The sequence below is a fragment of the Callospermophilus lateralis genome, chromosome 4 (genome assembly GCF_048772815.1).
Source record: "Callospermophilus lateralis isolate mCalLat2 chromosome 4, mCalLat2.hap1, whole genome shotgun sequence".
Taxonomy (NCBI): domain Eukaryota; kingdom Metazoa; phylum Chordata; class Mammalia; order Rodentia; family Sciuridae; genus Callospermophilus; species Callospermophilus lateralis.
In genome coordinates, this window is record NC_135308.1 from 1,227,840 (window position 1) to 1,252,929 (window position 25,090).

General features: G+C 54.3%; 1 protein-coding gene across 1 annotated transcript in view; it reads left to right on the plus strand.

Moving 5' to 3' along the window:
• The window catches only part of Dlgap2 (DLG associated protein 2), a gene marked incomplete at its 5' end in the record, with an annotated part of 498,702 nt that overhangs the window by 358,638 nt on the left and 114,974 nt on the right, over positions 1-25,090 (plus strand). The window contains one exon of the mRNA XM_077109210.1: positions 16,397-17,463. Within this exon, the coding sequence (XP_076965325.1) occupies positions 16,397-17,463 (1,067 nt within the window). The remainder of the gene's footprint in view (positions 1-16,396; positions 17,464-25,090) is intronic.

Below are 25,090 nucleotides of genomic sequence, written 5' to 3' on the forward strand. Positions count from 1 at the left end.
CAACAGCTGTCCACATCAAACAACTGTCCACATCAAACAGCTGTCCATGTCAAACAGCTGTCCACGTCCAACAGCTATCCACGTCAAACAGCTGTCCACGTCAAACAGCTGTCCACGTCAAACAGCAGTCCACGTCAACTGTGATATTTGGTAAAAATACTAAAAACAAATCATCAAAGTGCTGCCCCAAAGGTAGCTGTAGGGAAGGAGCAGGAACAGGATGGTTGGGGGCCCAGCTCGTCCTGTGAGCTCAGGGCATGCTGGACTGGGGACATGGGGGACACCATGTGCAGTTGGGATGGGCCACCTTGCTGGGCAGCATCCAGGTCAGCAGATGTGTCGCTTGCCAGTGGGCAGAAGACATGGACACTGTGAGCAGTGTCCCTGTGGCAAGCAGAGCCCCTCCAGGGGCCTATGCTGGGCACCCCCAGGCAGAGCCAGGACCTGCAAGCAGCTCCTGCCTGGCACCACCCCCACCTTCTCACACATGTCTGCGACCGTCTGCGGCCCACCTGGCCAGGTGACAGAAGGGGCACAGACATCTGCAGTGTGTCCTTGGGCCAGCTCAGCTCCCAGAGCTGAGGAGTCCAAGTCCCTCCCTAGGCCCAACATCTGCTGCCACAGAAAAGGTGTCCATCTCGGAAGGAGCAAGAGAGCCACACAGGTTTGTCACACGCCTCGTTAAAGGCCGCTTCATATCTCCAAACTGACCCTCCTGAAATGACCCTTTACTGCAATCGCCACTCACACCGACAGCTTCTGCAGTAAATGGTTTCTGCACTGGGCGGTGATCTAGGGGAGGGAGGTGACAGTTCCCTTCAGTAAAGAGGCACAGCTGATTCCTTCACCTTCCCTAACTCGGGGCCTTTATTTAATTTCACTTTTTTCAGATTTTTTTTCTATGTGACCTAGAATGCTCATTTTTGAACCATGGGCTGAGACTCATTAATGGACAATGAGTCCAAGTTACAGGGTCACTACCAGCAACTTCAACAACGGGAACAGCAGTAACGAGGTTCAGAAAACCCCAGAGTGGGTGTCGAGTGAGACGTCCGCTGCTGGGCGTCCTGTGCTGGGATCTGAGGTGAGCAGGACGAGATCCAAATGTCTGCAAGCCACAGGCAGAGCCAGGCCCTGGGGAAGTCATCTGCAGGCAGCCGGGCGGGAGCACTGCCCTGGGCCAGGACTCGGTCCCCTGCCCACCCTGCTCCTCACAGTCTGTGTTCAGAAAGCTGGAGGCTGTGCAGAGACAGACCACTTCCTGTCTCAGGGTGAAGGTGATAAGTCTGAGTCCCCGAGATCAGGACCAGACACAGCTCACAGGAGCCTGCTGAGTGCTGACCCTGTCATTTCTCCCGTGCTCTGGCCAAGCCACCTGGTCTGTCCAGCGGGGTGTAAAGTGCATCTCAGAGGTACAGGAGGATATGGAACCCAGCTGAGGGAGGGTGGCTGGAGGCCCCCACGGACATCGTCACTCACTGCCACCTCAAGGCCTGGTCTCCATGGGGACAGAGTCCACTTCAAGCTGCAAAGACTGGCAGTCCAACTCAGAACCAGTCTTAGATTCTGAAGATCTTCTGTGGCGGGGTCTGCTTCACCAACCACATGTCATTAGCAGGCTTCTGTGCAAATGGTGTTCAAAAATGAAGGTGAACTCTTGTGCAGAGCTGTGTGATTCAGATGTTGACCAGGCCAGTGGGAAAAGTACGTGTTGTGTCCCTGGAAATGTACGAGGATGAGTGCTGGTAGGTGTCCCTCTAGTGGAGGGTCCTGGCTGGTGTCCTAGGAGGGCAGGTCCTGGTTGACATACTGGAGGGTCCTGGCTGATGTAGTGGGCAGTGTCTGCAGAGCAGGGTCCTGGCCCCTTCTGAGCACTTTGAATCCTTGCATGTCGTCCACAGGCCTGTGGGACAGAAGTCTCCATCCTCAGGCCATGGGGCCAGGGATTAAGTGAGAGATTCAGGGATCTGCCCAAGGTCACTAACATAGGAGAGGCCATTCCGCGTCTGAGCTAAGCCAGGCTTTGCAGGGTCTTTCATACACTCTGCTCCCTCAAGGAAACTCAAGTCTTCCCTCTCTGGGTCTGGCACGTCCGACTTGTGGACTGTGCAGATGTCATGGTGACATTTGAAGTCACTAGGTGTTGTACAACTACAAGGAGCTGAGTTTGGAACACAGAATGACATGCCTGCTTCGCTGGCTGGGTCAATTGGGCTCCCCTGGTGAGCGGAGTCAGCCTTCTCCGTGAGACTAGGGGATGTCACGTGTTCTCAGCCAGCGCTGATCCCCCCAACCATCCATCGATACAGACACCCACTTCACAGAAACTAGGCTGAAATGGGACTTTCCTCCGTGGCTGGCCCTCCTGGGAGTGTGGGCCTGTGGTCCATGACAGCCAGCATGTCACATGAGGGAAGACAAACCCCAAAGTCTGTTTAGGAGTTGAGAGAAGAAACATGTTCCAAGTTTTATCAAAGCATGACTAGAGCGTTCCTATTTTATATAAACTTTAACTCTGCCAAATCCTAAATTTGATAAGACAAACACTGGCTATAATCAGCGTGAGTTAAGTATTTAACAGTCTACAGAATCCCCCAGGGGCCAGTGCCCTTGGACTGGCTCAGTGTTAGCCCACAGGGACAGGCAGAGGCTGAGGTCCCCTCGGACCCCGATCCACCTCTGGGGGTACTGCTGGTGGAGACAACCCCGTCAGCACCCAGTTGCTGCAGCTGTAGGACACGGTGCTCTGAGCAAACCAGTAGCAGAAGATGGGGCTTCTCCAGCACATCTCCAGGAGGAGCATGTCCTTGGAACCTAGAATCCGAGGACTTGTCACACCTGCCTTGACACTCCACGGGAGCCGTTTATTTAGCACAATTTCATAAGCAGTGAATATCAAAGTTCTGGTGAACTGTGGCTCAGTGACGGAGGATGAGGGGCGGAGGTGCAGCAGGAGGGCCAGGTCCACTCCCTGGGACCCAGTGCTTCCCACCCTGAAGCCCTGCAGGGAGCATGCAGCGAGCCCTGCAGCTGTACCATGCGGCTGGCACCCAGCTTGCAGCAGCCCTGCAGGCCCAAAACTCCGCATGGAGGCTGTTACCTAAACCCAGGCAGCAGGCGAGGACCTGCCAGGCCGTTCTGCCGAGGGCGCCGAAGCCCCAGCGCCTGCAGCTGCAGGGCCCGCGACCATTGCTGTGTGCAGGCAGTGGGGGCCCTGGGGTGAACCAGACAGACTGCTCGACCATGTCTAGCATGTTCTGAGAAGTCTCCGTTCCAACGTGGCCTCCCAGGGACCCAGCCTTCTGGGACTCTGCGTCGGCCCCTTGCCACTTCCCGTCCTGGCTGCTCTCTCCTTGGGCTCTTTGGGGTGAGCAGGGGTGAGCAGGGGAGAGTGTCCCCGGCGAGTGGCTCGGCTAGCACTCTTGCTCTTCCCCCTCCTTGCAGAGAGGCGGTCACAGTGACGGAGGTGGGCTCGTTTGCCCAGCCTTGGACATGGTGAGCCTGGTGGGGCAGCCCCCGCAGTTCTGAGGGATCGCCTCTGCTTCCAGCGCTCGACGGCCCCCTTCATGCCACAGCTCTGTGACTGTGGAAAGCAAACGCATGCTAAGGTGGGAGCCTGGAATCCAGACCCGGATCCTGGCGAGTCGCTGGGGTGTTATTTGACGTGGGTTTCAGTGGGCGGCTTTTGATTGTAGTTGGACTTTTCAGAATGGCTGAGTGGACAGCCGCTGGCTGGGCAGCTTCAGGCCGTTCCACGCTGTTTCCAAACAGCACAGGCAGCTGTTGTCAGTGATCAGCGCGTCCTGCAACCCACTGCTGACAGGGAGGCAGGCAGGTGGGCCCAAAGCCCCCGGCCCCCAGGAGGGGACCTGCTGCAGGTGAGCAGAAGTGGCCTCTGAAAGACCTCGGGCTCCCAGACTCAGATCCCCCTGAGCCAGTGTCTGCTCAGACAGTCGCATGAGCCCCCGAGACCCCAGGCCGGGCACAGAGCTCCTGGGCCACACTCTCTTCGTCTCTGAGAGGCTCCTGCCAGTGCGCCAGGTTCTGGGCAGTTTTACAACGTCCTTTCCTCCCTTCACCAGCGCTACCCAGTCTCTCCAGCACCCACTCCGCCTGGCCTCACTGCCCAGCCTGCCTGCTCTTAGGAGCCTCAGAGCACTGCCTAGACTTGACGGGGCCTGGAAGGAGGGGACAGGGCCAGAGGTCCGACCTGACCCAGGCCAAGCCTCAGCCCCAGGGAGCTATGCCTGCAGAAAGCCACCTGCCCCTCGTCCAGGCTGGAGCAGGGCTGTGGCCGGTGGCTGCTGTGTCCCAGGGACCTCCACAGGGTGCACTGACTGAGAGAGGAAAGAATGGGAATCCATAGGCAGCCCTGGGCTGGAGTTCAAACCCTAGCACCCCCCCCCCCCCGGGAGCCGGGGGAGTAGCCCTGCTCGGAGCATCCTGCCGAGCGGTCTGCGCAGCCTCCGGAGATCAGCAGAGTGCAGAGCGCAGCCTCCTGGGCCCTGGGGCACCGCAGCCCTCAGCCCTCTCAAACCTGCAGCCCCCCACCTCTGGGTCCATGCACCTTCTTCCACCTGGAGACCTGCTCCTCCTGGGAGTCGCATGTGGGGTGCCAAGCTGGGGAGCAGGCAGGAGGGAGTGTGCCCCCACCCTGTGAAGCTAACACCTACAGTGACTTGGGAAGCACTCGGCTAGACTCCCAGCCCAGTGCTCCCCAGCGCAGTTCTACCCAGAGGCAGGACCCTGGGGGGGGCAGAGCCCAGGCCCGGCCCACACCTGCAGCCAGGGCTCTGAGCTGGGAATGAGGGTGGTGCTGCTGACTCTCTGAACCCTGGGCCCCTGGCCACAGCAGGCTTGGCCACCTCACCTGCCCTGCCCTGGGCCATGTGGAGCTCTGCTGTCACCAGGTTCTCCTCAGAGGCACAGAGCTGGGGAGCGTGTATTGGTTGCACGCTCTCTGAGTAATGGGGGCTCTGCGCCCTCCAGGTGAGGAGGGCAGGGGGAGAGCCCAGAGTGTGGAGTGTGGGGGGAGGCAGGGGCACAGGCGTGGGGGGAGGTGGTTTTGGTGTGACATGGTCCCACCGTAGGAAGGTTCCGGAATCCAAGCTGGGGCGTGAGGGCTCGTGCTTCTGGCCAGTGCCCGTGTGGCAAGCATTAAAAATAACAGCAGTTGAGCTGGTTCAACAGGAAACATCTGGCAAATATTTGCTCTTGAGCAGACACTGTAGACTTCCCACGCCTGCGGCTCAGCGTGAGACCCTCAGGAGGGTTGTGACAACTCCGCCATCAGGGTGCACAGGGGCATCCTCAGGGGCTTGGCGGCGGAGGGCCTCTGCACGTGCGCACCAGCAGCAGAGTGGTCCTCAGGAGCCAGCAGGCCAAGTCCCAGAGCCAGGGACGTCCCGGTTTCCAGACATGATCATCGGATGCAAAACTCTATACTCTGTTTTTTCTAAATGTTTTATTTTAACTTTTTTCTTTTCTATTAGTTCTTTCTAGATGTGACAGTAGGGTGTATCTTGACATATTAGGGCATACATGGGGTAGTGGGGTATAGCTTATTCCAACTAGCATCCCATTCCTGTGGTTGGACGTGATGGGGAGTTACACTGCTCATTCATAGATGAGCATCGGAAGCTCCATTCAACTCACTCCACTGTCTTTCCTACTCCTGTCCCGCTCCCTTCCTTCATTTCCCTTGTCTAATCCAATGAACTTCTACTCTTCCCTCCTGCACCCCACTTATTGTGAGTCAGCATCCACATATCAGAGAGAACATTTGACTTTTGATTTGGGAGGATTGGCTTATTTCACTTAGTATGATGTTCTCCGGTTCCATCCATTTACCAGAGAAATGCCAAAATTTCATTCTTCTTTATGGCTGAGTAATACTCCATTGCACACGTGTGTGTGTGTGTGTGTGTGTGTGTGTGTGTGTGTATCACATTTTCTTTATTCATTTATCTGTTTAAGGTTACCTAGGTTGGTTCCATAGCTTAGCTATTGTGAATTGAGCTGCCATAAACATTGATGTGGCTGTGTCACTGTAGTGTGCTGATTTTAAGTCCTTTGAGTATAGACTGAGGAGAGGGATAGCTGGGTCAGATGGTGGTTCCATTCCACGTTTTCTGAGGAATCTCCATACTGCTTTCCAGAGTGGTGGCACAAATTTGCAGTCCCACCAGCAGTGTGAATGTACGCCTCCCCCGACATCCTCACCATCATTTATTGTTACTTGCATTCTCGATCATCGCTATTCTGACTGGAGTGAGATGAAATCTCAGTGTAGTTTTAATTTGCATTTCTCTAATTGCTAGAGATGATTCACATTTTTCCATATATTTTTTGATCGTTCATATTCCTTCTTCTGTGAAGTACCTGTTCGGTTCCTTTCCTTTGCCCACTGTTGATTGGGTCATCTGTGATTGAGTTTTTCTGTGTGTGTCAAGTTTTTCTGAGTTCTTTATATGTCCTGGAGGTTAGTGCTCTGGTGGCAGTTGACAAGGGTTTCCTCCCATTCTGTGGGCTCTCTCTCCATGTTCTTTGTTTCCTTGGCTGAGAAGAAGCTCTTCAGTGTGATTCCATCCCATTCATTGATTCTTGATGTTACTTCTTGTGTCTTAGGGGATCTTGTTAAGGAAGTCAGTTCCTAAGCCGACTTGGCTGAGAATTGGGCCTACAGTTTCTTCTGTTAGGCGGAGGGTCTCTGGTCTAATCCCTAGATCCTTGATCCACTTTGAGTTGAGTTTTGTGCAGGGTGAGAGACAGGGGTTTAGTTTCATTCTGCTGCATGTGGATCTCCAGTTCTCCAGCACCATTTGTGGAGAGGCCGTCTTTTCTCTAGGATGAGCTGTGTTTATGTGGGCCTGCTCTGTGTCTTCTACTCTGTCGCATTGCCTTTCATGTCTCTTTTGGTGCCTATGCCATGCCATTTTTATCACTATGGCTCTGTAGTTCAGTTAAGACCTGGTACTGTGATGCCTCCTGCTTCCCTTTTCTCACTGAGGATTGCTTTGGCTATTCTGGCCTCTTATTTTTCCAAATGAATTTCACGATTGCTCTTTCTAGTTGTATGAAGTACGTCATCAGAATGAAAACTCCATTCTTAGCATGCTCACCTAGAACATTTATTCCAAATTTCTGTGTTTGATAAATGTTGAAACCCACAAAGCCCTGGGGTCATTCTATCCTCTTCCCTGGGTGTGCTAAAGTCGAGGTCTTGCTCACCTGTGATGCTGACACACCCAAGTCCTCCATCCCCAGACAGGGGCCCCTGCCAAGCGCGACTGTCACGGACCGGGCGCTTTTCTTGTATTATTTTCTAGGATAAATTTCCAGGTGAAATGCTTTGGTGGACGTGTCTAGACTTCTGTAAGACATGACCCATCTCATCCCTGTAGCTTTTGTGGTCTAACAGGTGAGTTTTCACATATTCGTAATTTTTATCTTACGTCCAAGAAATCACTTCTGTTCTACCTGCCAATTTTTCAAAGGAGCTGAGTTCCTCATTTCCACGAATCTTTGTGTCTCAGACCTTCATGGTCTGGGTGCACCTTTCCCTTTCTGTGTGTAATACCCTCTCAGAGGAAAACCACTCTTTGACTGTGAAGTTGCACTTTATGGCCACCTTTTTTTTTTTTTTTTTTTTTTAGTTTTACTGATTTTATTTTTTTTAATACATGACAGCAGAATGAATTACAATTCCTATTATACAAATTTTCATATCTTTATATAGAGAGTATGCTCACACCAATTCATGCCTTTATGCATGTACTTTGTGGTTTTTCTGCATTACAATTCTTATAACACATAGATACCACAATTTTTCATATCTCGGTTTATATATAAAGTATGCTGGCCAGCTCTTGAGCCTGGCTGGGCAGCTACCTGGACTTCCTGTTTCCCTGCTGCGCTGGCTGCAGGACCTGAGCCTCCAGGGCCTGCTGTGCCCAGGGGCAGGGCCTTGCCCCAGGCCACGCCCACCCTCTTTCTCTTGCTCTATGAAACAGGTAAATGATCTTTAACAGTGCACCCTGCCTTCTGGTTTGCAGTCCTGAGAAAGCCCTTTCTGAGCATGTCAGTGGAGACACACTACCACCTCAGATCAGTCTCCAGTCCCACCTGGAGCAGCCCCTTGCTCCAGAGCTCCTCTGTGGTGCTGGACCCCACCGACCTGGCCAAAAGCTCCAAACCTTATTACCGCTTCTGAGATTTTGCCTGATCTATTTCCCAGAAGGTCCCCTAGTTTATCAAACCCTCAAGTAACAAGAGATTTGTAATTCACTGCGTGACCCTGTGCACATCCTAATTTTTAATATGTCTGTTGATTCAGAGAAATGTGTGAGGTATTTTTTACTCTGGGTTAGGTGGGTGGAAAAGGGGGCTGGTTGATGAGAATACCTGGGCTCAGACTCCACTGGGTGGTGTGGAGGAGGTGCAGTCACCTTCGAATGTCTTAGAACACGTCCAAGGAGTCTGACTCCCAAGTAGGTCTCTCCGGTGGGGACAGCGATCACCGGCGAGGCGCAGGGCACCGTGGGGGCCGCCCTCTGTGGTGGGGCCCTGTGCCTTCACATGGCCCAGGGCACGCGACGGGTGCCCTCTCCACACCCTCCACCCCAGTCACCTCCAGGAAGGTCATTCTGACCTACAGCTCCCTAATGAGATATTCCCCTGAAAGAAGTGTCCCCTGTTGGAACATTCTGTTGGTCACTGGTGAAAAGAGTCGAACTCTGTGCACAGATCCACACCAGGGCCTGGTTTGTCTCTGGCTTTGGCCAGGGAAGCCGCTGCTGCTGGAGTTGCGCTATGCACCTGTGGACAATCAGGGACACTGTCTGGCTGCTTTCAGGGGACGGCAGGAGAGTGTCTAAAGTCAGCTCAGCTTGCTTAGGGCTTTCAAGTTCACAAAGAAAAAAGAAAGCCATCAACACCTCCTTAAACGCCCCTGTGAGTTCCATTTCCAAGTCATATTTGCTTATGAAACCATTCTCAAAAGTGGACTCCCTCCAGCCAGTGTCCCCCCGTGGCTGGATTCTGGTGAACACACTGGGAATCGTGGCCGGCACTTTTGTCAAGGCACAAACATAAGATAATCAAAAACTACATAAAAAGAGATTAGTTTCAATTAAGGAGACTCCATTTGTAACAAAGGGAATTCAAGTAGAAAAGTATTTGGAAAGCAATTATAATTACTTTTGTGAAGCCAAAGTTGCTTTTCACAAAGTCAATTTTCTAGTGCAAAGGGTAAGTTAAGACCTTTTGGCCTCAGAATAATGGGATTAGGTTTCAACCAATAGCAATTTTCATGTGCTTTCGAAGCCATTGTTTGTGAATGTTGCAATAAAGATCCGCATAAAAGCTATTTATTGAGCCCATAAATAGATGTCATTTGTTAATTAAGTGCAATTAATTTGCAAATGCACTCACAGTACTGCTTAACTGAAAATAAAATAAAATTCTGAGACAGCAGAAGAGTCCAACACCTGAGTTCAGAATCTGGCACTGCACTTTCTATTTTTACTGTACTGCTAAAAGGCGTCTGTGTGCGACTTTCCTTTTAAATTACAGTTTTGGTGTACATGCAATCAGTACAGAATTTCTTTTAAAAAAGCAATTTGTGTATATTGCAGATTATTGGTCTTGGTATTGAACCTGCTGGTCAAGGAACCAAGATAAACGGCTAGAATGAGGTGTGTGTGTGTGTGTGTGTGTGTGTGTGTGTGTGCGCGCGCGCGCGTCTGCGGAGGCCATGCCCTCCCCAGGGACAGGTTTCCCCCATTCTGAGACAAGGGTGCTCCCCGAAGGGTGCGGTGGATGAACAACTATGCTGGAACACAGAGCCTCACCTTGCCTCACACAGGGTGGATGGACACGCGACAGGACTGGACACTGAGGTCCTCCCATGTGGCTCCTCCCTCCTGGGCGCCTCCGCTTTCCGCTGAGGAGACCCTGGGAGGGGCCTGCTAAGGTGGATGTCCGCACCGCATCAGGAGTGCACTGGGAGGAGCACACAGGGGTGCTGAAGCCTGCGGTCACTCCTGCGGTCACTCCTGCTACAGCTGGACTTGGGATTGATGGGCCCGTCAACAGAGCTGAGTGACAGTGACTCATGTTACTGTCAGAGACCCCCATGTGGAGAGGACAGTGGTCCTCTGACCAGTCCTGGTGCCCTGCTCTGTTGCTGGGGACTGCTGACCCTGGCCATGTCCTTCACCTCTGAACTCATTTACTTATTTGGGAAATGTCACAGGGAGGATGTCCCCAAAGGAGTGTCTTGAGTGTCTAGTCACAGAGTGTCCAGTGTAACCCAGAGAACATTCTGTATGGATGTGCTGGACACTCTAGGGTCTGACCACTCACCACTGTCCCTCAGCTGGGCACAGCTGGTGCTGTGACACCACTGCCTGGATCCAAGCAGAGCTCTTCCTGGTGCTCAGCAGCTGAAGTGTCCAGCAGGGCTCTGCCCCGTGGCTCGGACGTCGCCTAGTCAACAGAAAGAAATACACCTGTGCTTTATTCAAACAGCTTTGTACTTTTAGCCCTTACTCTCTAGGTCCTGGGTCCCTTCTGAGTTAATACCTGCAGATAGCAAGAGACAGGGCATTTAAATGTGTTCCTTCACGCGTGCAGATCCTGCGCTCCCGACAGAATCAGTAGAAGGACACCATTCACTCAGACCAGCCCTGGGTCCTCCCTCGGCTCTGGTGTGTACCCTGCGGCCAGGGCCCACTCGGTGACCTGTGCAGTAAGCTGGGGATCCAGAAGTGAGCCCTCCAACTCTCCTTCTTGGGGCCCCTTGTATTTCCATGGGAACTGAGGATTGGCTTTTCCACTTCTACGAAAAATTTGGATGGAATTTTTATAGGATTTGCACTGAATACTCTGTAGGTTGCTTTGGAAAATACTCTCATCTTGACATTAGTAAGTCTTTCAATCCATGTACGTTGGACATTTTCCTTTTGGGGGGTCTTAATTTCTTTCAATAATGTTTTTAGCTTGCAATATACCACCTCCTTGGGTAAATGTGATCCTAGGTGTCTTATTGATTTAGATGTTATTATAAGTTGAATTGTTGTCTTAATTTCCTTTTTGGATTATTCATTGCCAGTGTATAGAAGCACAACTGATATTTATTTTTTGATCTTGTACCGTGAACTTTGCTGAATTTTTTTTATCAGATATAGTGGCAGCTTTCTTGGGGATTCTTTGGGAATTCCTATACATAAGATCTCCTGTGAACAGAGACAGCTCTACTTCTCTCTAACAGGTTGCTTTCTTTCCTCGTCTAATTGCTCTGGCTAGAAACACTCCACTACCATGTTGAGTGGAAGTGGTAGAGTCAACGTCTGGACCTCCCCCACTCCCAGGGGAGAGTTTTCAGCCTTTCACTATTGAGAATGGTGTTAGCTGTAGGTTTTCATAAATACCCATTACTGTGCTGAGGAAGCCACCCTGCTGTTCCTGGTTTTGAGCGTTTTTATCACAAAAAGATGACATATTTTGTCAAATGTCTTTTTCTGTGCCAATTGAAATGGTGACATGTTCTGTTAGTAGGATGTATTGCATTGATTGATCTTCCTATTTTAAACCACCTGTGCACTCCTGCAATTAACCACAGCATATAATCACTTTAATATGATGCTCAACTGCGTTTGCTAGTGTTTCCTTGAGGATTTCTACATCTAGGCTCATAAAGGAGGAGTGCGTAGTTCTCTTTGCTTGTGGTGGCTTTGATATCAGAGTTAATTTTGACCCTGATACAATTATAGAAATGGCACTGAATATTCTGTAGGTTGCTTTGGATTAGGATTGAAAGGGTCCCTCCTCTTCTGTTTTTGGAAGAGTGTGAGGATTGATATTAATCTCCAATAGATGTGGGTAGAATTCACCCACAAGGCCACCTCGTCCTGGACTTTTCTTTGCTGAGAGACCTTTATTGTTGATTCAATTTCTTTGATTTTTGCTCTGTTGAGATTTTCTATTTGTACTTGAAGTAATCTGTGTGTTTGTGTGAATTTGTCCATTCTATCTAGTTTATCTAATTTGTTGCCATACAACAGTGCATAGTATTCTCTTATAATTCCTTTTGTTAGTTTGAAGTCATTAAATTTTTTTTCTTTCTGATTTTGAGAATTCGGGTCTTTTTAGTCAAGCTGAAGGTCTTTTGTTCTGTTGATTGTTTTAGAGAATCTAGTTTGCGTTTTGCTGTTTCCCTCCACTATTCCTTAATTGCTAATCTTTATGATTTCTTTCCTTCTGCTAGCTTCAGGCTTGGTTTTCTTTTCTACCCTTATGAACTTTAACATTAGCTTTTTAATTTCTACAAAGTAGTCAGATGGAATTTGATAGTGATTGTGTAGAATCTGAATCAATCTGGGAAATTTTTCATCTTAAACATGGAATCTGGCATCCTTGAATTTGCAGTATCCTTCCATTTATCTAGATTTACAAATTTCTTCCAGCAATGTTTATATCAGAAATCGGATTTTGTACTTTTGTGTTAAATATTTAAAGAAGTTTTTGTTTTGTTTTGGTCTTGGGGATTGAACCCAGAGCCACTTAACCACTGAGCCACATCCTCAGCCCTTTTCATGTTTTTTTTTTTTTTTTATTTAGAGACGGGGACTCACTGAGTTGCTTAGGGCCTGGCTAAGTCGCTGAGGCTGGCCTTGAACTTGTATTCCTCCTGCCTCAGCCTCCAGAGCCTCTGTGAAGCAGCTTCATTAGCAGGGCTTCAGGTGGGTTCTGGAATGTGGAGTTGGCACTGGCCACCTGCACAGGTAAACGCAGGCCAGTACAGCGCAGCTGTCGCCTGCCACCACCTTTCCTGGCCTCACGGGGCGGGGCTGCAGCACCCCAGGAGTCCTAAGAGAAGTCCACTGAGCAGGTATCATCTGGGGGACAGAGGAAGGGACAACAGCATGGGTGGGGACGAGGATGGCAGAGAAACAGAGGGTCGGTGTGTTTCCAGTGCCCCTGGGCCACATCATAAGTATCCACAGTCCAGGTGAAGGCTTGGTGGTAAGTTTAGCCAGCAGGGGGATGGGGGATGGGGAGGGATGGGGGGTGGGGGGATGGGGAGGGATAGGGGGATAGGGGTTGCCCCACCGCCCCTTCAGCCACAGCTCCCCAGCTGCTGTGTGTTGGGGGTGTGCACCTGAGGGCCGTCTGGGCAGTCCACAGGGCCAGTGAAGCTGCGGCACACACCCACTCACAGTGGGCACCACGCTGTTAGCCTTGGTTTAGAGGCTCACTCCCACGCCAGCAGCACGCTCTTTAGGATGGGTCAGACATAGTGCGTGTATTTATGTTCTATTTTGAACTCGGGGAGACAGTTGTGTGTTAATAAGTAACAAGTATAATCGCTGTTTTCTCTTAATAACAAAAATGGTGTGGATAGCTAGGAATTAGGAAACTAAGACACTTTCCACGTTTTGTATGTTACCTTGTTTTCAAAAAAAAGAGAAATTATCAGCCCCTAAGTATTTATTATGTGTTGTGTAGACTTATGAAACGTCCTACAGCACAAATCCTCATTATACTTTTTGGTATTGCCGTTATTTACAGTGCCTAATTATCTTGTTTGTGTTACTGTGATATTTTTGAGAGATAATATAGAAGTTTCTACACATATATCAGGAAATTCAATCTTATATAGAGAAAATGAGACGGTTATCAACATGTTGCATAATCAATTTAATTCATTTCAGTTAAATTCTTATCTTTCATACTCTTCTTTTACGTAAGAGTAAAATGCATATTATAGCTTCGAGGCTAAACATTAGGCAGAGGCAGGATATGTGTGTGCAGCCATAATGAGCTTGCTTTTTAATACGAAGGAAGATTAGAATCGTATTAAATTGCATGTTAATGGAAAAATAAAGCAAAACATAATAGAAAGACAATTGGGGCTGCTGTTAAGTCTGGATCACAGAACACAGTTTTGCTATTTATCGGTTGAATGTTGAGTTTCCCTTGGATCTTGCCCTTAATTATGTTAAGTATAATACATCCTAACTATTCCTCGTAATGTGAAGAAGTGCTGTGGTTAGGCTGACCGCTGAGGCCGGAGGGCGCCTCAGCTACACTACAGGCAGCCTTTGGAGTCACAGGTGAGGCACCCCAGCCGGGGGCATTCACTGTGACAGGTGCAGGCTCCAAGGGCGGACACGAGCGGCAGCTGACACGCGCGCAGGGCCCTCGGGATTCCTGCAGAAGTGCTGGGTGCTTCTCTGCTGGGCCGTCCTGGGCCTGGGACACAATCCTCTTCCTTGTCACACATTACGGCTCTGAGCTGTCTGGACACGTGCAGTCCTGGGACTTGAGGCAGGGACATGTTTAGGCCAGGTCTGGGACTGGTCGCCCAGCACAGGTTTCTCTCAGGTGAGGATGCTGCCCAGAGCATCAGGGCGAACCCGAGGAGAGAAGCCGACCGCTTTCTTTTTCCTTTCCTGTGTCCATGTGTGTGTGGCTGCATCAGCGCTAGTGTGACTGACAGCGGGATTATCCCAGGCTGGGATGGAGCCCTTGCAGAGGAGCAGGTGAGGGGATGTGAGTTAGCTGATCGGGCCCAGGTCTGAAGGAGGACCCCTGGAGTTTCTGTCTCTCATGTGACAAAGACCCTTTCTCGGCCCTGCCTGGGCCTCAGCCTCAAGGGCAGCATGCAGCAAGAGTGTCTGCAGCCTTCTGAGAACTAACAGAGAGAGCTTCCACCTGGGGACAGAGGAGAAAGAACTCACAGAGTGACTCTGAGGAGTGGCAAGCAGCTCCATGCCTGGGGCACACGCCTTGCAGGGGTCTGGGTGGGAGCAGAAGAGGCCAGGCAGCCATTGGGCACCCTGGGTTGTGGCCCACAGGCTGGGCCTGTGGGGAGCTGGCTTTCCAGAGCCCCTGAGCTGGGATGGGGGCAGGACTCCCTGGAAAGCTGGGCTGCTAGAGCAGAGTGCTGGTTGGAGTCTGAGGACAGACGGGGAAGCGTGTCCAGCAAGAGCCATCAGGAGGCAGGCACAGTGGTCCTGGGACAAGGCCCCTAATGAGGGAGGTGGGCAGCTAGGTGAGAACCGGGTGGGGTAGGAGGACTGAGAGGCCAGGGAAGCAGCCAGAGAACCTGGCTCTGCTGGGGAGCCTGGGCACAGGGGCACAGCTCTGCCCTCAGGAGGGTGGCACAGAATCCTGGAGAGAGACCAGGCACTGGGTCAGCAGACCCTGCCCAGGCTCCATCCCCAGGCCACATGCTGGCACCTGCCCCTGGGCCTTCTTTCCACTGTTCTCCCCCAGCAATGAGCTTGGAGCCTGCACTTCCTGTATTTCCACTGGCTGCCACAGGGAGGCAAGGTCCACCCTGGGACTGAGAGGAGACAGTGGACAGCAGGGCAGAGGGAGTCAGCCTTCTGCAGGAGTCCAGAATCCAGGCCCATTAGGGTCACAGACCCTGAACTTTTCTAACGGGTCCAGCGGGTGACATTAACAAGGATTACCATCATATGCAATGGCAGATGGGCACTGTGGCCATGCCCAGGATGCAGCTCCCCATCCGGGGGCTCAGTCCTACCCTGCAACTGGAGAGCAGTCCATCACAGAGGCCCCTCTGGCTCTGGCCCTTCACCCTTGGAAGTGGGCTGGATGGCCAGAGCTGTCCAGGGACTGTCCAGGAGGCTCCCACACTGGATTGGTGGTGCCCCAGGATCAAACCACTCTTTACTTCACGGAGGGTTATTCTCAGTTCAAAACACATCTGAAATAGAGAAACCCCTGGTGAGCCCGTTTAGATCTGTCCCTCCACAGGCAGTCAACCATACAGGAAGGACCCAGGACGCTTGTCCAATGGGAGGACAGGCCTGAAGGGGTGCAGCAACATCCCCCACCAGTCTCCCACGAGAGGCAGATGTCCAGGTGGAGGCAAGCTGGTTGGTCCCCAGCTAGGCCGTCTCTCTCCACAACCCAGTCCCCACACAGCAGAGGGGTTGAGAGAGCCCCTGCACTGCTTCCTGCCCAGTGGGCACGTGGCACTGAGCCCACAACCTCACAAAGGGTACACCAGTGTGTGACACATTAACTTACTAATTATACCAGTTGTTATTTTCCAAGCTGAACGAAAACACCCCAATGCAAAATGGAAATACAGCTTCTCGCCAAATTGTTATTATTTAATAACTCAAAACCTGTGTTTGAGAGACCAGTGAACCTGCTAGACCTTAAACATGTCACTGCAGACCACCCCTCGGGAACATCAAGGTCCCTTTCGGTATCCCTCACTTTGCAGCGGTCAGTGGAAACTGGTGCTCGAGGACACTGATGTTGGGAAGAGGGGCATGTGCTGGGGGCGGGGGCTTCTACAGGGACTTGTGGGGCTCCCTTCGAGCATTAAATGACGTCTCTCTTTTGCCCACAGACCAGCAGTACTCATGGTCCCCGACGCAGCACTTCAATGAAGAGCGGTACTCCCCGGCTCCCAGGAACATGAAAGGGTTGTCTGGAAGCCGGAACCCGCCGCTATGTGCCGGCCACACCTGTGGCGTGGCGCCCCCGGCCGACTGCGAGCACCCGCTGGACCACCTCCGCCACGGGCCGGACACGCGGCAGCCCTACCTGCTCAGCCCGGCGGAGAGCTGCCCCATGGACCACCACCGCTGCTCTCCGCGGAGCTCCGTGCACTCCGAGTGCATGATGATGCCCGTGGTGCTGGGCGACCACGTGTCCAGCAGCACCTTTCCCCGGATGCACTACAGCTCCCACTACGACACCAGGGACGACTGCGCCATGCCCCACCTGGGCGCCAAGATCAACCGCATCCCCGCCAACCTCCTGGACCAGTTCGAGAAGCAGCTGCCCCTGCACAGGGACGGCTTCCACACGCTGCAGTACCAGAGGGCCTCGACGGCCGCGGAGCAGCGCAGCGAGAGCCCGGGCCGGATCCGGCACCTGGTGCACTCGGTGCAGAAGCTCTTCACCAAGTCGCACTCCCTGGAGGGCTCTTCCAAGAACAACGCGGACGGCCCCAAGGGCGACGGCCGGGCCGACGAGCACCACCACGGCCACCACGCCCGGCACGGCAAGCGGAGCCGCAGCAGGGAGCGGAAGCCCGAGGCCAAGCACAAGTCCGGCTCCAGCAGCTGGTGGAGCTCGGACGACAACCTGGACAGTGACAGCACGCACCGGGCGCCGAGCGTGGTCAGCAGGCACCACCTGGACCCCTTCCCCCACTGCTACCCCGAGGCCCTGCAGAGCCCCTTCGGGGACCTCTCGCTGAGGACGTCCAAGAGCAACAACGACGTCAAGTGCTCGGCCTGCGAGGGCTTGGCCCTGACGCCGGACGCCAAGTACATGAAGCGGAGCTCCTGGTCCACGCTCACCGTGAGCCAGGCCAAGGAGGCCTACCGCAAGAGCTCCCTGAACCTGGACAAGCCGCCGGTGCACCAGGACATCAAGCCGCCCCCGCGGCAGTGCCACTACCTCCAGGTAAGGGCCCCGCCAGCGCCTGGCCCAGGGCGGCCCTGGTGGCTTTCAGTGGGCAGAGTCCATGGAGGTGTGGTTAGACTGTCCGGACCCACACGCTGTGGGCTGAGTCAGGAGCTTGGGTCCTACTCTTGGCCTGTTTTTATTTTGACACAGTATTTGTGCTATGTGGGAGGCAGTGGGCAGCTCCATGTGGGTACCCAACAGGTCATGATCAGATGGGGGCAGGCTCTTCAGTGTCTCAACATGCACTGTTTCTGTGGGAACCGGCCAGCTCCTTTTTCTCCCTGTGTAGAGTGTGGATTATGGTAATGACCATCACCTGCTGAGCACACACTGCAGCTGTGCTCCATGAGGGCACTCTGGAACTCCTGTCCACTTGGAGTCTTGGGTCCCATGCCCAGCCCCACTGCTGGTAGCCAACCTTCATGGCTCTCGGCGCCGGCATGGTGAGACCAGGAGGTCTTGTCCTGGGCCTCGCCCGTTTCACTTAGCTGGTGCCCTCCTGGTTCACCACTGCGGCAGGCGGCAGGATGGGCCTCTCTGCTGAGGCTGAGGCTCTTCCCTGTGTCAGTAGGACCACGCCTTCTCTGCCCACCCAGCCCTGGACTCTGCTCCTCGCCATCCTGGCTGCTGTTACGGTGCTGCCGGGATGCCGTCAGTTTTGACAGGTGGCAGAGAGGTGACCTCAGGCCATTCTGGGGGTCTCTGAGGCCCCCGGCTGCTCCCTGGAGCCACTCAACACCATCGCCATTCCCTTGGGACCCCCAGGGCTGGAAGCCTCGGACACAGCGGCAAAAGCCCACCTGCCTTCACAGGAGCTGTGGGTTTGGGAGCTGCCCCTGGCAGAAGCCGACCTCCACGCCCACCTCCTGCTCCTGGGAGTGGCATCCCTGAGCCACCAGGCAGGAGGTCGGACTGTGGGAAGGACTCTGTCTCTGGGGTGCTGAAGAGATGAATCCACAAAGGCAAAACAAACTGCAGACAGCGGCTGGCGAGAGCCGCACACTGCAGACCTCTGTGTGTCAGGGACGCCTCCCTCTCCTAACCCTGCTGTCACCAAGAAAGCCAATCAGCCCTGGAGGTGCCTGCTTCACTGAGGATGCAGGCTCAGAGGCCGCGGGCTTGGCGTCAGGCTGGTACATGTCACCACAGGTCCCCTCTATCGCCTGAGAGCAGGTGCAGCGGCCAAACGCTGCTTCAGGGAAATGCTCCTAGCACAGAGTCACCCTGCTCACTGCAGTGAAGTCACCAGGCAGCCACCTAATGGGACAGAAGGACAGCTCTGCCTCTGTCCAGGAGTGCCGAGTTGGCAAGCCCTCCCCATGCCAGGCTCAGGGGCTCTGTTCTGAGAGGGGAGGTACCCAGTTGCTTGCATGGAGATTTATGCAAAGAGACAGATTGGGTGTTGCATAAAACATTATTTATAGCAGTGGGAGAGACTCCTGCTTTGATCGTACTTGGCCAACCTCGATAGTATCCGCGGGTAGGGACTCGTCTGCGTGTCTAAAGGGCCGTGGTGACTAGAATGAGGTCCAGAAGCAAAGCTCTGGTTTTTTTTTTCCACTTGAACCTGAGACACCTGTAGATTGGTGCTCCTGGACATAAAGGTCGGTGGCACAACAGTGACGTTGCACTGGGTCCACGTCCCGGCCACACCTGCTCGGCAGCGTCCTGTGCCCTCAAGTCTACCTGCGGCCGTCCCCAGGGCCCACGCTGTCCTCCACCCTCCGGCAGCCCTTGTGATCCTGTGGCTGAGGCAAGTGCCACACACACGTCGAGGGCACTGGTAGCATAAGGTCCCAGGCCCTGTGGCCACCCTCAGTTGAAGCAGACCCCACATCTCACACAACTGTCGCAGCAGACGTTCCCATGTTTGTCCCTAAAAGGTCCACGCTGAACGATAAGGTCAGATGGTGAATCGCAGCCATGGTACAGGAGCAGACACTGAAAGCGGTAGCTCTGCAGGCCCCAGCGTTAGGTCATGCTCGCCTTCCCCAGGCTCCAGCCTCTCCTTCCCAGTTTGTTTGAGCCGGGATGCGATGAGGGGCCTCTTGAACCTCCTGGTCCACAGGTCTCCCCTCTCTTCCCCTCTTCCCAACCCTGGAGGGCTTTTGGTTTCTAAGCTCCATAGGCAGCATGCCCCCTCGGCCCTGCTGCTTGGGTTCTGATCATGGTGTCCAAGGTCCAGTTCCGTAGCTGGTGGAAACCCTGCATTTCTGCACTGGCCTGGCTGGGCCGCCTGCTCCCTCTGCGATGCTCCCTCCATCTCTCACGGGGTCAGGAGGAACAGTGTTCATCTTCCCCCCACCTTCTGGGTCTCCCCGCTGCCCCCTGCAGCTGGACGGCACCTGAGAGCAGCTGGCTGTGAGCCCCTGAGGTGGAGGGCAGGCGGGTGGAGCCCTGTCTTGGACAGATGCGTTTTCAGGCTTCAAACATCATGTCTTTTATAGAACAGGAAGCTGCTCTGGCCCTGGGAAGAGGCCATGCGGGGAGCACGCAGGCCTCTGTGGCAGACCCCTGGTGTCAAGTGGCCCTGCACAGGACAGGGAGGACGCGCCCCCGCACCCTCCTCTCCCGAAGACTCTGGTGCCTCTGTAGCAGGCCTAGCCTGGCGCCAGCCTCCCTCCCACCCCAGCTGGGATGACACGGGCCACAGCCAGGGGGACATTGCAGCAGCAAGGAGGGTGGGGGCACCCCAGGAGGCCACGCGGCTTCCAGGACCGCTGTGCCGCCTCCCTCGGCAGCAAGCTTTCCCCTCTCCGCCTCTCAAGGAAAACAGGCACATTCTGGAGGCAGCCCAGTGACAGTCCCTTCTCATTGTCCTCTGGAGGTCACGCAGGCTCGCTGGGCAACACTGATGAGGACGCAGCACAGATCACGCTCCGTCTCCTCGGGCTGTGTTTGCCCGAGCACTCGGCTGAATTGGTTGTCAAGGACGTCCATCGGAGCTGGTCCCTGCTGATTGCAGGCAACTTCCTGGTGGAAGATAAGGCTTCTGGGCTCACGCAGAACACCAGGGAGCTGGAGGAACTGGCCTGCGGGGGCTCCTGTGGGAGTGGGGCCAGAGGGAGGAGAAGGGAGAGTGGGTGTTAGTGCGCGGGTGTGGTGAGCACCGCCAGGCCCTCGTGGGAAGCTGAGGCTCGGGCTGGCAGCGGCCCCGCATGCCTCCTGCCTTGGTGTGTAGCGCTCACAGCCGCACTCCAGGAAGAGTCCTGGCCTTAATGGGTCCAAACAGGTGAGCAGAGGGCCACGGGCAAGGGTAGCCCTGGCTGCCCCTTCACAGTGCTCCTGAGTCTGCGTCTTCCGCTTCAGTGGAGAGAGGTCCATGGCCGGGAGACGTGTTCCCTGGACCCACCTGTCCTCTGTTCTCCCCAGTTGGCCTCCACGTCCTCTGCAGTGTGGCCCCCTGACCGCCACCCGCTGTGGTCTGTGCCTGCCCTTGCTGGCCACTGCCAGGAGTGGGACAGTGCTGTCTCCAGTGCACCTGGTCCAGGTCCCACATGGGTGCAGACACGGGTGAGAGCCGCTCTGCCGCCTCCGGCGTCTGCGGTTGGACTGTTTTGACAGCAGCGACGTCTCCCGGTGGTTTTGATTGGCATTTCCCTGAGGACTGACGGTGCTGGCACTTTGTCAGGCACTTGTCTGTCCTACTGAGGGAGCCTCCTCCAGGGGGTCACCTTTCTCAGCTCCTCACTTGTTCTGGTGATCACCCCTCATCAGACGGCGAGCTGGAAGATTCCCTCCTGTTCCTTAGTCTGTCTCCTAGTCCGCACAAGCTTCTTGGCTTCCATTTGTCTGTGATTGTTTTGGTTGCCTGTGCTATTGGGGTCTTTTAAAAGAAGAAAAACCATTGCCTGTACCCATTTTGGAAGTGCCTTCCCTGTTTAGTAGTCTTGGCGTTCCGGGTCTTACATTCAGGCTTTGGTTCACTCGGAGCTGATTTCTGTGCAGCGGGAGAGACGCGGTCTTTCCGTCCTCCTGCTCTGGAGCCAGTCTTCCCACAGGGTCTGCCTCTGGCACGTTTGCCAGAGATCCCGGGTTATTCTCAGGCCTTGGTTCTGTCCACTGCCTGTAGGGGTTTGTGACTGCCGTCTGCAGTCTTGGTTACCCCAGTCCCGCAGTAGGTGTGCCTGGAGTTCGGGGGCCTGGGTTTTTTGATCTCAAGGACTTTGACTGTTGGGGGATCTGGTGATTCCGTAGGAACCCTGGGATGTTCCCCATTTCCTGGAAGAATGCCGCGGTTGTTGATGGCAATCACGTTTAGTCAGTAGGTTGCTCTGGGTAGGATGCTCATGACCAGTTTCCTGCCCTCAACACGGGAGTGCGTCCCACTTCTGTGTCCTCTCCAACTTCTCCCTCCGTGTCTCATCATCTTCCTGGTGGAGGCCTGTGGTCCTGGGCCCTGTGACTTCCCTCTCAGCGAGCTCCTCCTGGTGAAGACCGTTGGGGGTTTGCATGCAACCTCGCTGAGCTCACTTACCAGCCCCCACCACCCCTGAGGGTCAGGTCTCCCTCTGCTGAGGACCTGGTCAGCTGCGAGCAGGGAGAGTCTGGCCCCCTTCCCTGGCTGAATGCCTTTATCTCCTCCTCCCCCAGCAGCTGTAGCTGTGGGGTGGCTGCGGCCACGCTGTGTCCTCCCTGTGGGCATGTACTTCTCTCTGTGGCTATGCCCGTCTGGTGCTGGCCTCACGTCATGCTGGCCTCATTGAACGACTTGGTTCAGTTGTTTGGAAAGGTCTGGGCCTTCGTTCTTTAAAAGTTTGGTGGAATTTAGGAGTGAAGGTCTCTGCTGGTTCAACTGTGTCTCCTGTCGCTGGACTAATTCAGGTTTTCTGTCCTCATGGTTCGATTTTTTATCTTCTGGCCAGATCCATCCACTTCTTCCAGGTTTTGCAATTTGTTGGCACAGAGTTGTTCACAGCAGTCCCTGGTGCACTTTGTGTTGGTACCAGCTGTGATGTGAACTGGGCAGAGGGATGGGCCCCGCCCTGAGCCTTGGTGCCCAGGCCCTACAGTGCCAGGGACCCAAGGGACAGGCAGCTGCGGTGGGGAGGGGCTGATGGCCTTCTTCCCCACCTGCCACCTCCCCAGTGCCCCCTTGTGTTCCGTGGTACCAGCTGTGATGTGTTCCCAGTGCTCCCTTGTGTTCCGTGGTACCAGCTGTGATGTGTCCCCAGTGCTCCCTTGTGTTATGTGGTACCAGCTGTGATGTGTTCCCAGTGCTCCCTTGTGTTCTGTGGTACCAGCAGTGATGTGTCCCCAGTGCCCCCTTGTTTTCCGTGGTACCAGCGGTAATGTGTCCCCTGTGCACCCTTGTGTTCCGTGGTAACAGCTGTGATGGGTCCCCCATGTTCCCTTGTGTTCCGTGGCACCAGCTGTGATGGGTCCCCCATGTTCCCTTGTGTTATGTGGTACCAGCTGTGATGTGTCCCCAGTGCCCCCTTGTGTTCCGTGGTACCAGCTGTGATGTGTCCCCAGTGCCCACTTGTGTTCCGTGTTACCAGCTGTGATGTGTCCCCAGTGCCCCCTTGTGTTCCGTGGTACCAGCTGTGATGTGTCCCCAGTGCCCACTTGTGTTCTGTGGCACCAGCTGTGATGTGTCCCCAGTGCCCCCTTGTGTTCCGTGGCACTAGCTGTGATGTGCCCCCAGTGCCCCCTTGTGTTCCGTGTTACCAGCTGTGACGTGTCCCCAGTGCCCCCTTGTGTTCCGTGGTACCAGCTGTGATGTGTCCCCAGTGCCCCCTTGTGTTCGGTGGTACCAACTGTGATTTGTCCCCTGTGCTCCCTTGTCTTCTGTGGCACCAGCTGTGATGTGTCCCCTGTGCTCCCTTGTGTTCCGTGATACCAGCTGTGATGTGTGCCCCATGTTCCCTTGTGTTCCGTGGCACCAGCTGTGATCGGTCCCCCATGTTCCCTTGTGTTATGTGGTACCAGCTGTGATGTGTCCCCAGTGCCCCCTTGTGTTCCGTGGTACCAGCTGTGATGTGTCCCCAGTGACCCCTTGTGTTCTGTGGTACCAGCAGTGATGTGTCCCCAGTGCCCCCTTGTTTTCTGTGGTACCAGCGGTAATGTGTCCCCTGTGCTCCCTTGTGTTCCATGGCACCAGCTGTGATGGGTCCCCCATGTTCCCTTGTGTTATGTGGTACCAGCTGTGATGTGTCCCCCATGTTCCCTTGTGTTCCGTGGTACCAGCTGTGATGTGTCCCCAGTGTCCCCTTGTGTTCTGTGGCACCAGCTGTGATGTGTCCCCAGTTCTTTCTTGTGTTCCGTGGCACCAGCTGTGATGTGTCCCCAGTGCTCCTTGTGTTATGTGGTACCAGCTGTGATGTGTCCCCCATGTTCCCTTGTGTTCTGTGGTACCAGCTGTGATGTGTCCCCTGTGTTCCCTTGTGTTCCGTGGTACCAGCTGTGATGTGTCCCCAGTGCCCCCTTGTGTTCTGTGGTACCAGCTGTGATGTGTCCCCAGTGCCCCCATGTGTTCCGTGGCACCAGCTGTGATGTGTCCCCAGTGCCCCCTTGTGTTCCGTGGTACCAGCTGTGATGTGTCCCCAGTGCCCCCTTGTGTTCCGTGGTACCAGCTGTGATGTGTCCCCAGTGCCCCCTTGTGTTCCGTGGTACCAGCTGTGATGTGTGCCCCATGTTCCCTTATGTTATGTGGTACCAGCTGTGATGTGTCCCCAGTACCCCCTTGTGTTCCGTGGTACCAGCTGTGATGTGTCCCCAGTGCCCACTTGTGTTCCGTGGCACCAGCTGTGATGTGTCCCCAGTGCCCCCTTGTGTTCCGTGGCACTAGCTGTGATGTGTCCCCAGTGCCCCCTTGTGTTCCGTGTTACCAGCTGTGATGTGTCCCCAGTGCCCCCTTGTGTTCCGTGGTACCAGTTGTGATGTGTCCCCAGTGCCCCCTTGTGTTCTGTGGTACCAACTGTGATTTGTCCCCTGTGCTCCCTTGTCTTCTGTGGCACCAGCTGTGATGTGTCCCCTGTGCTCCCTTGTGTTCCGTGATACCAGCTGTGATGTGTGCCCCATGTTCCCTTGTGTTCCGTGGCACCAGCTGTGATCGGTCCCCCATGTTCCCTTGTTTTATGTGGTACCAGCGGTGATGTGCCCCCAGTGCCCCCTTGTGTTCCGTGGTATCAGCTGTGATGTGTCCCCAGTGCCCCCTTGTGTTCTGTGGTACCAGCAGTGATGTGTCCCCAGTGCCCCCTTGTTTTCCGTGGAACCAGCGGTAATGTGTCCCCTGTGCTCCCTTGTGTTCCGTGGTACCAGCTGTGATGGGTCCCCTATGTTCCCTTGTGTTCCGTGGCATCAGCTGTGATGGGTCCCCAGTGCCCCCTTGTGTTATGTGGTATCAGCTGTGATGTGTCCCCCATGTTCCCTTGTGTTCCATGGTACCAGCTGTGATGTGTCCCCAGTGTCCCCTTGTGTTCTGTGGCACCAGCTGTGTTGTGTCCCCAGTTCTTTCTTGTGTTCCGTGGCACCAGCTGTGATGTGTCCCCCTGTTCCCTTGTGCTCTGTGGTACCAGCTGTGATGTGTCCCCTGTGTTCCCTTGTGTTCCGTGGTACCAGCTGTGATGTGTCCCCAGTGCCCGCTTGTGTTCCGTTGTACCAGCTGTGATGTGTGCCCCAT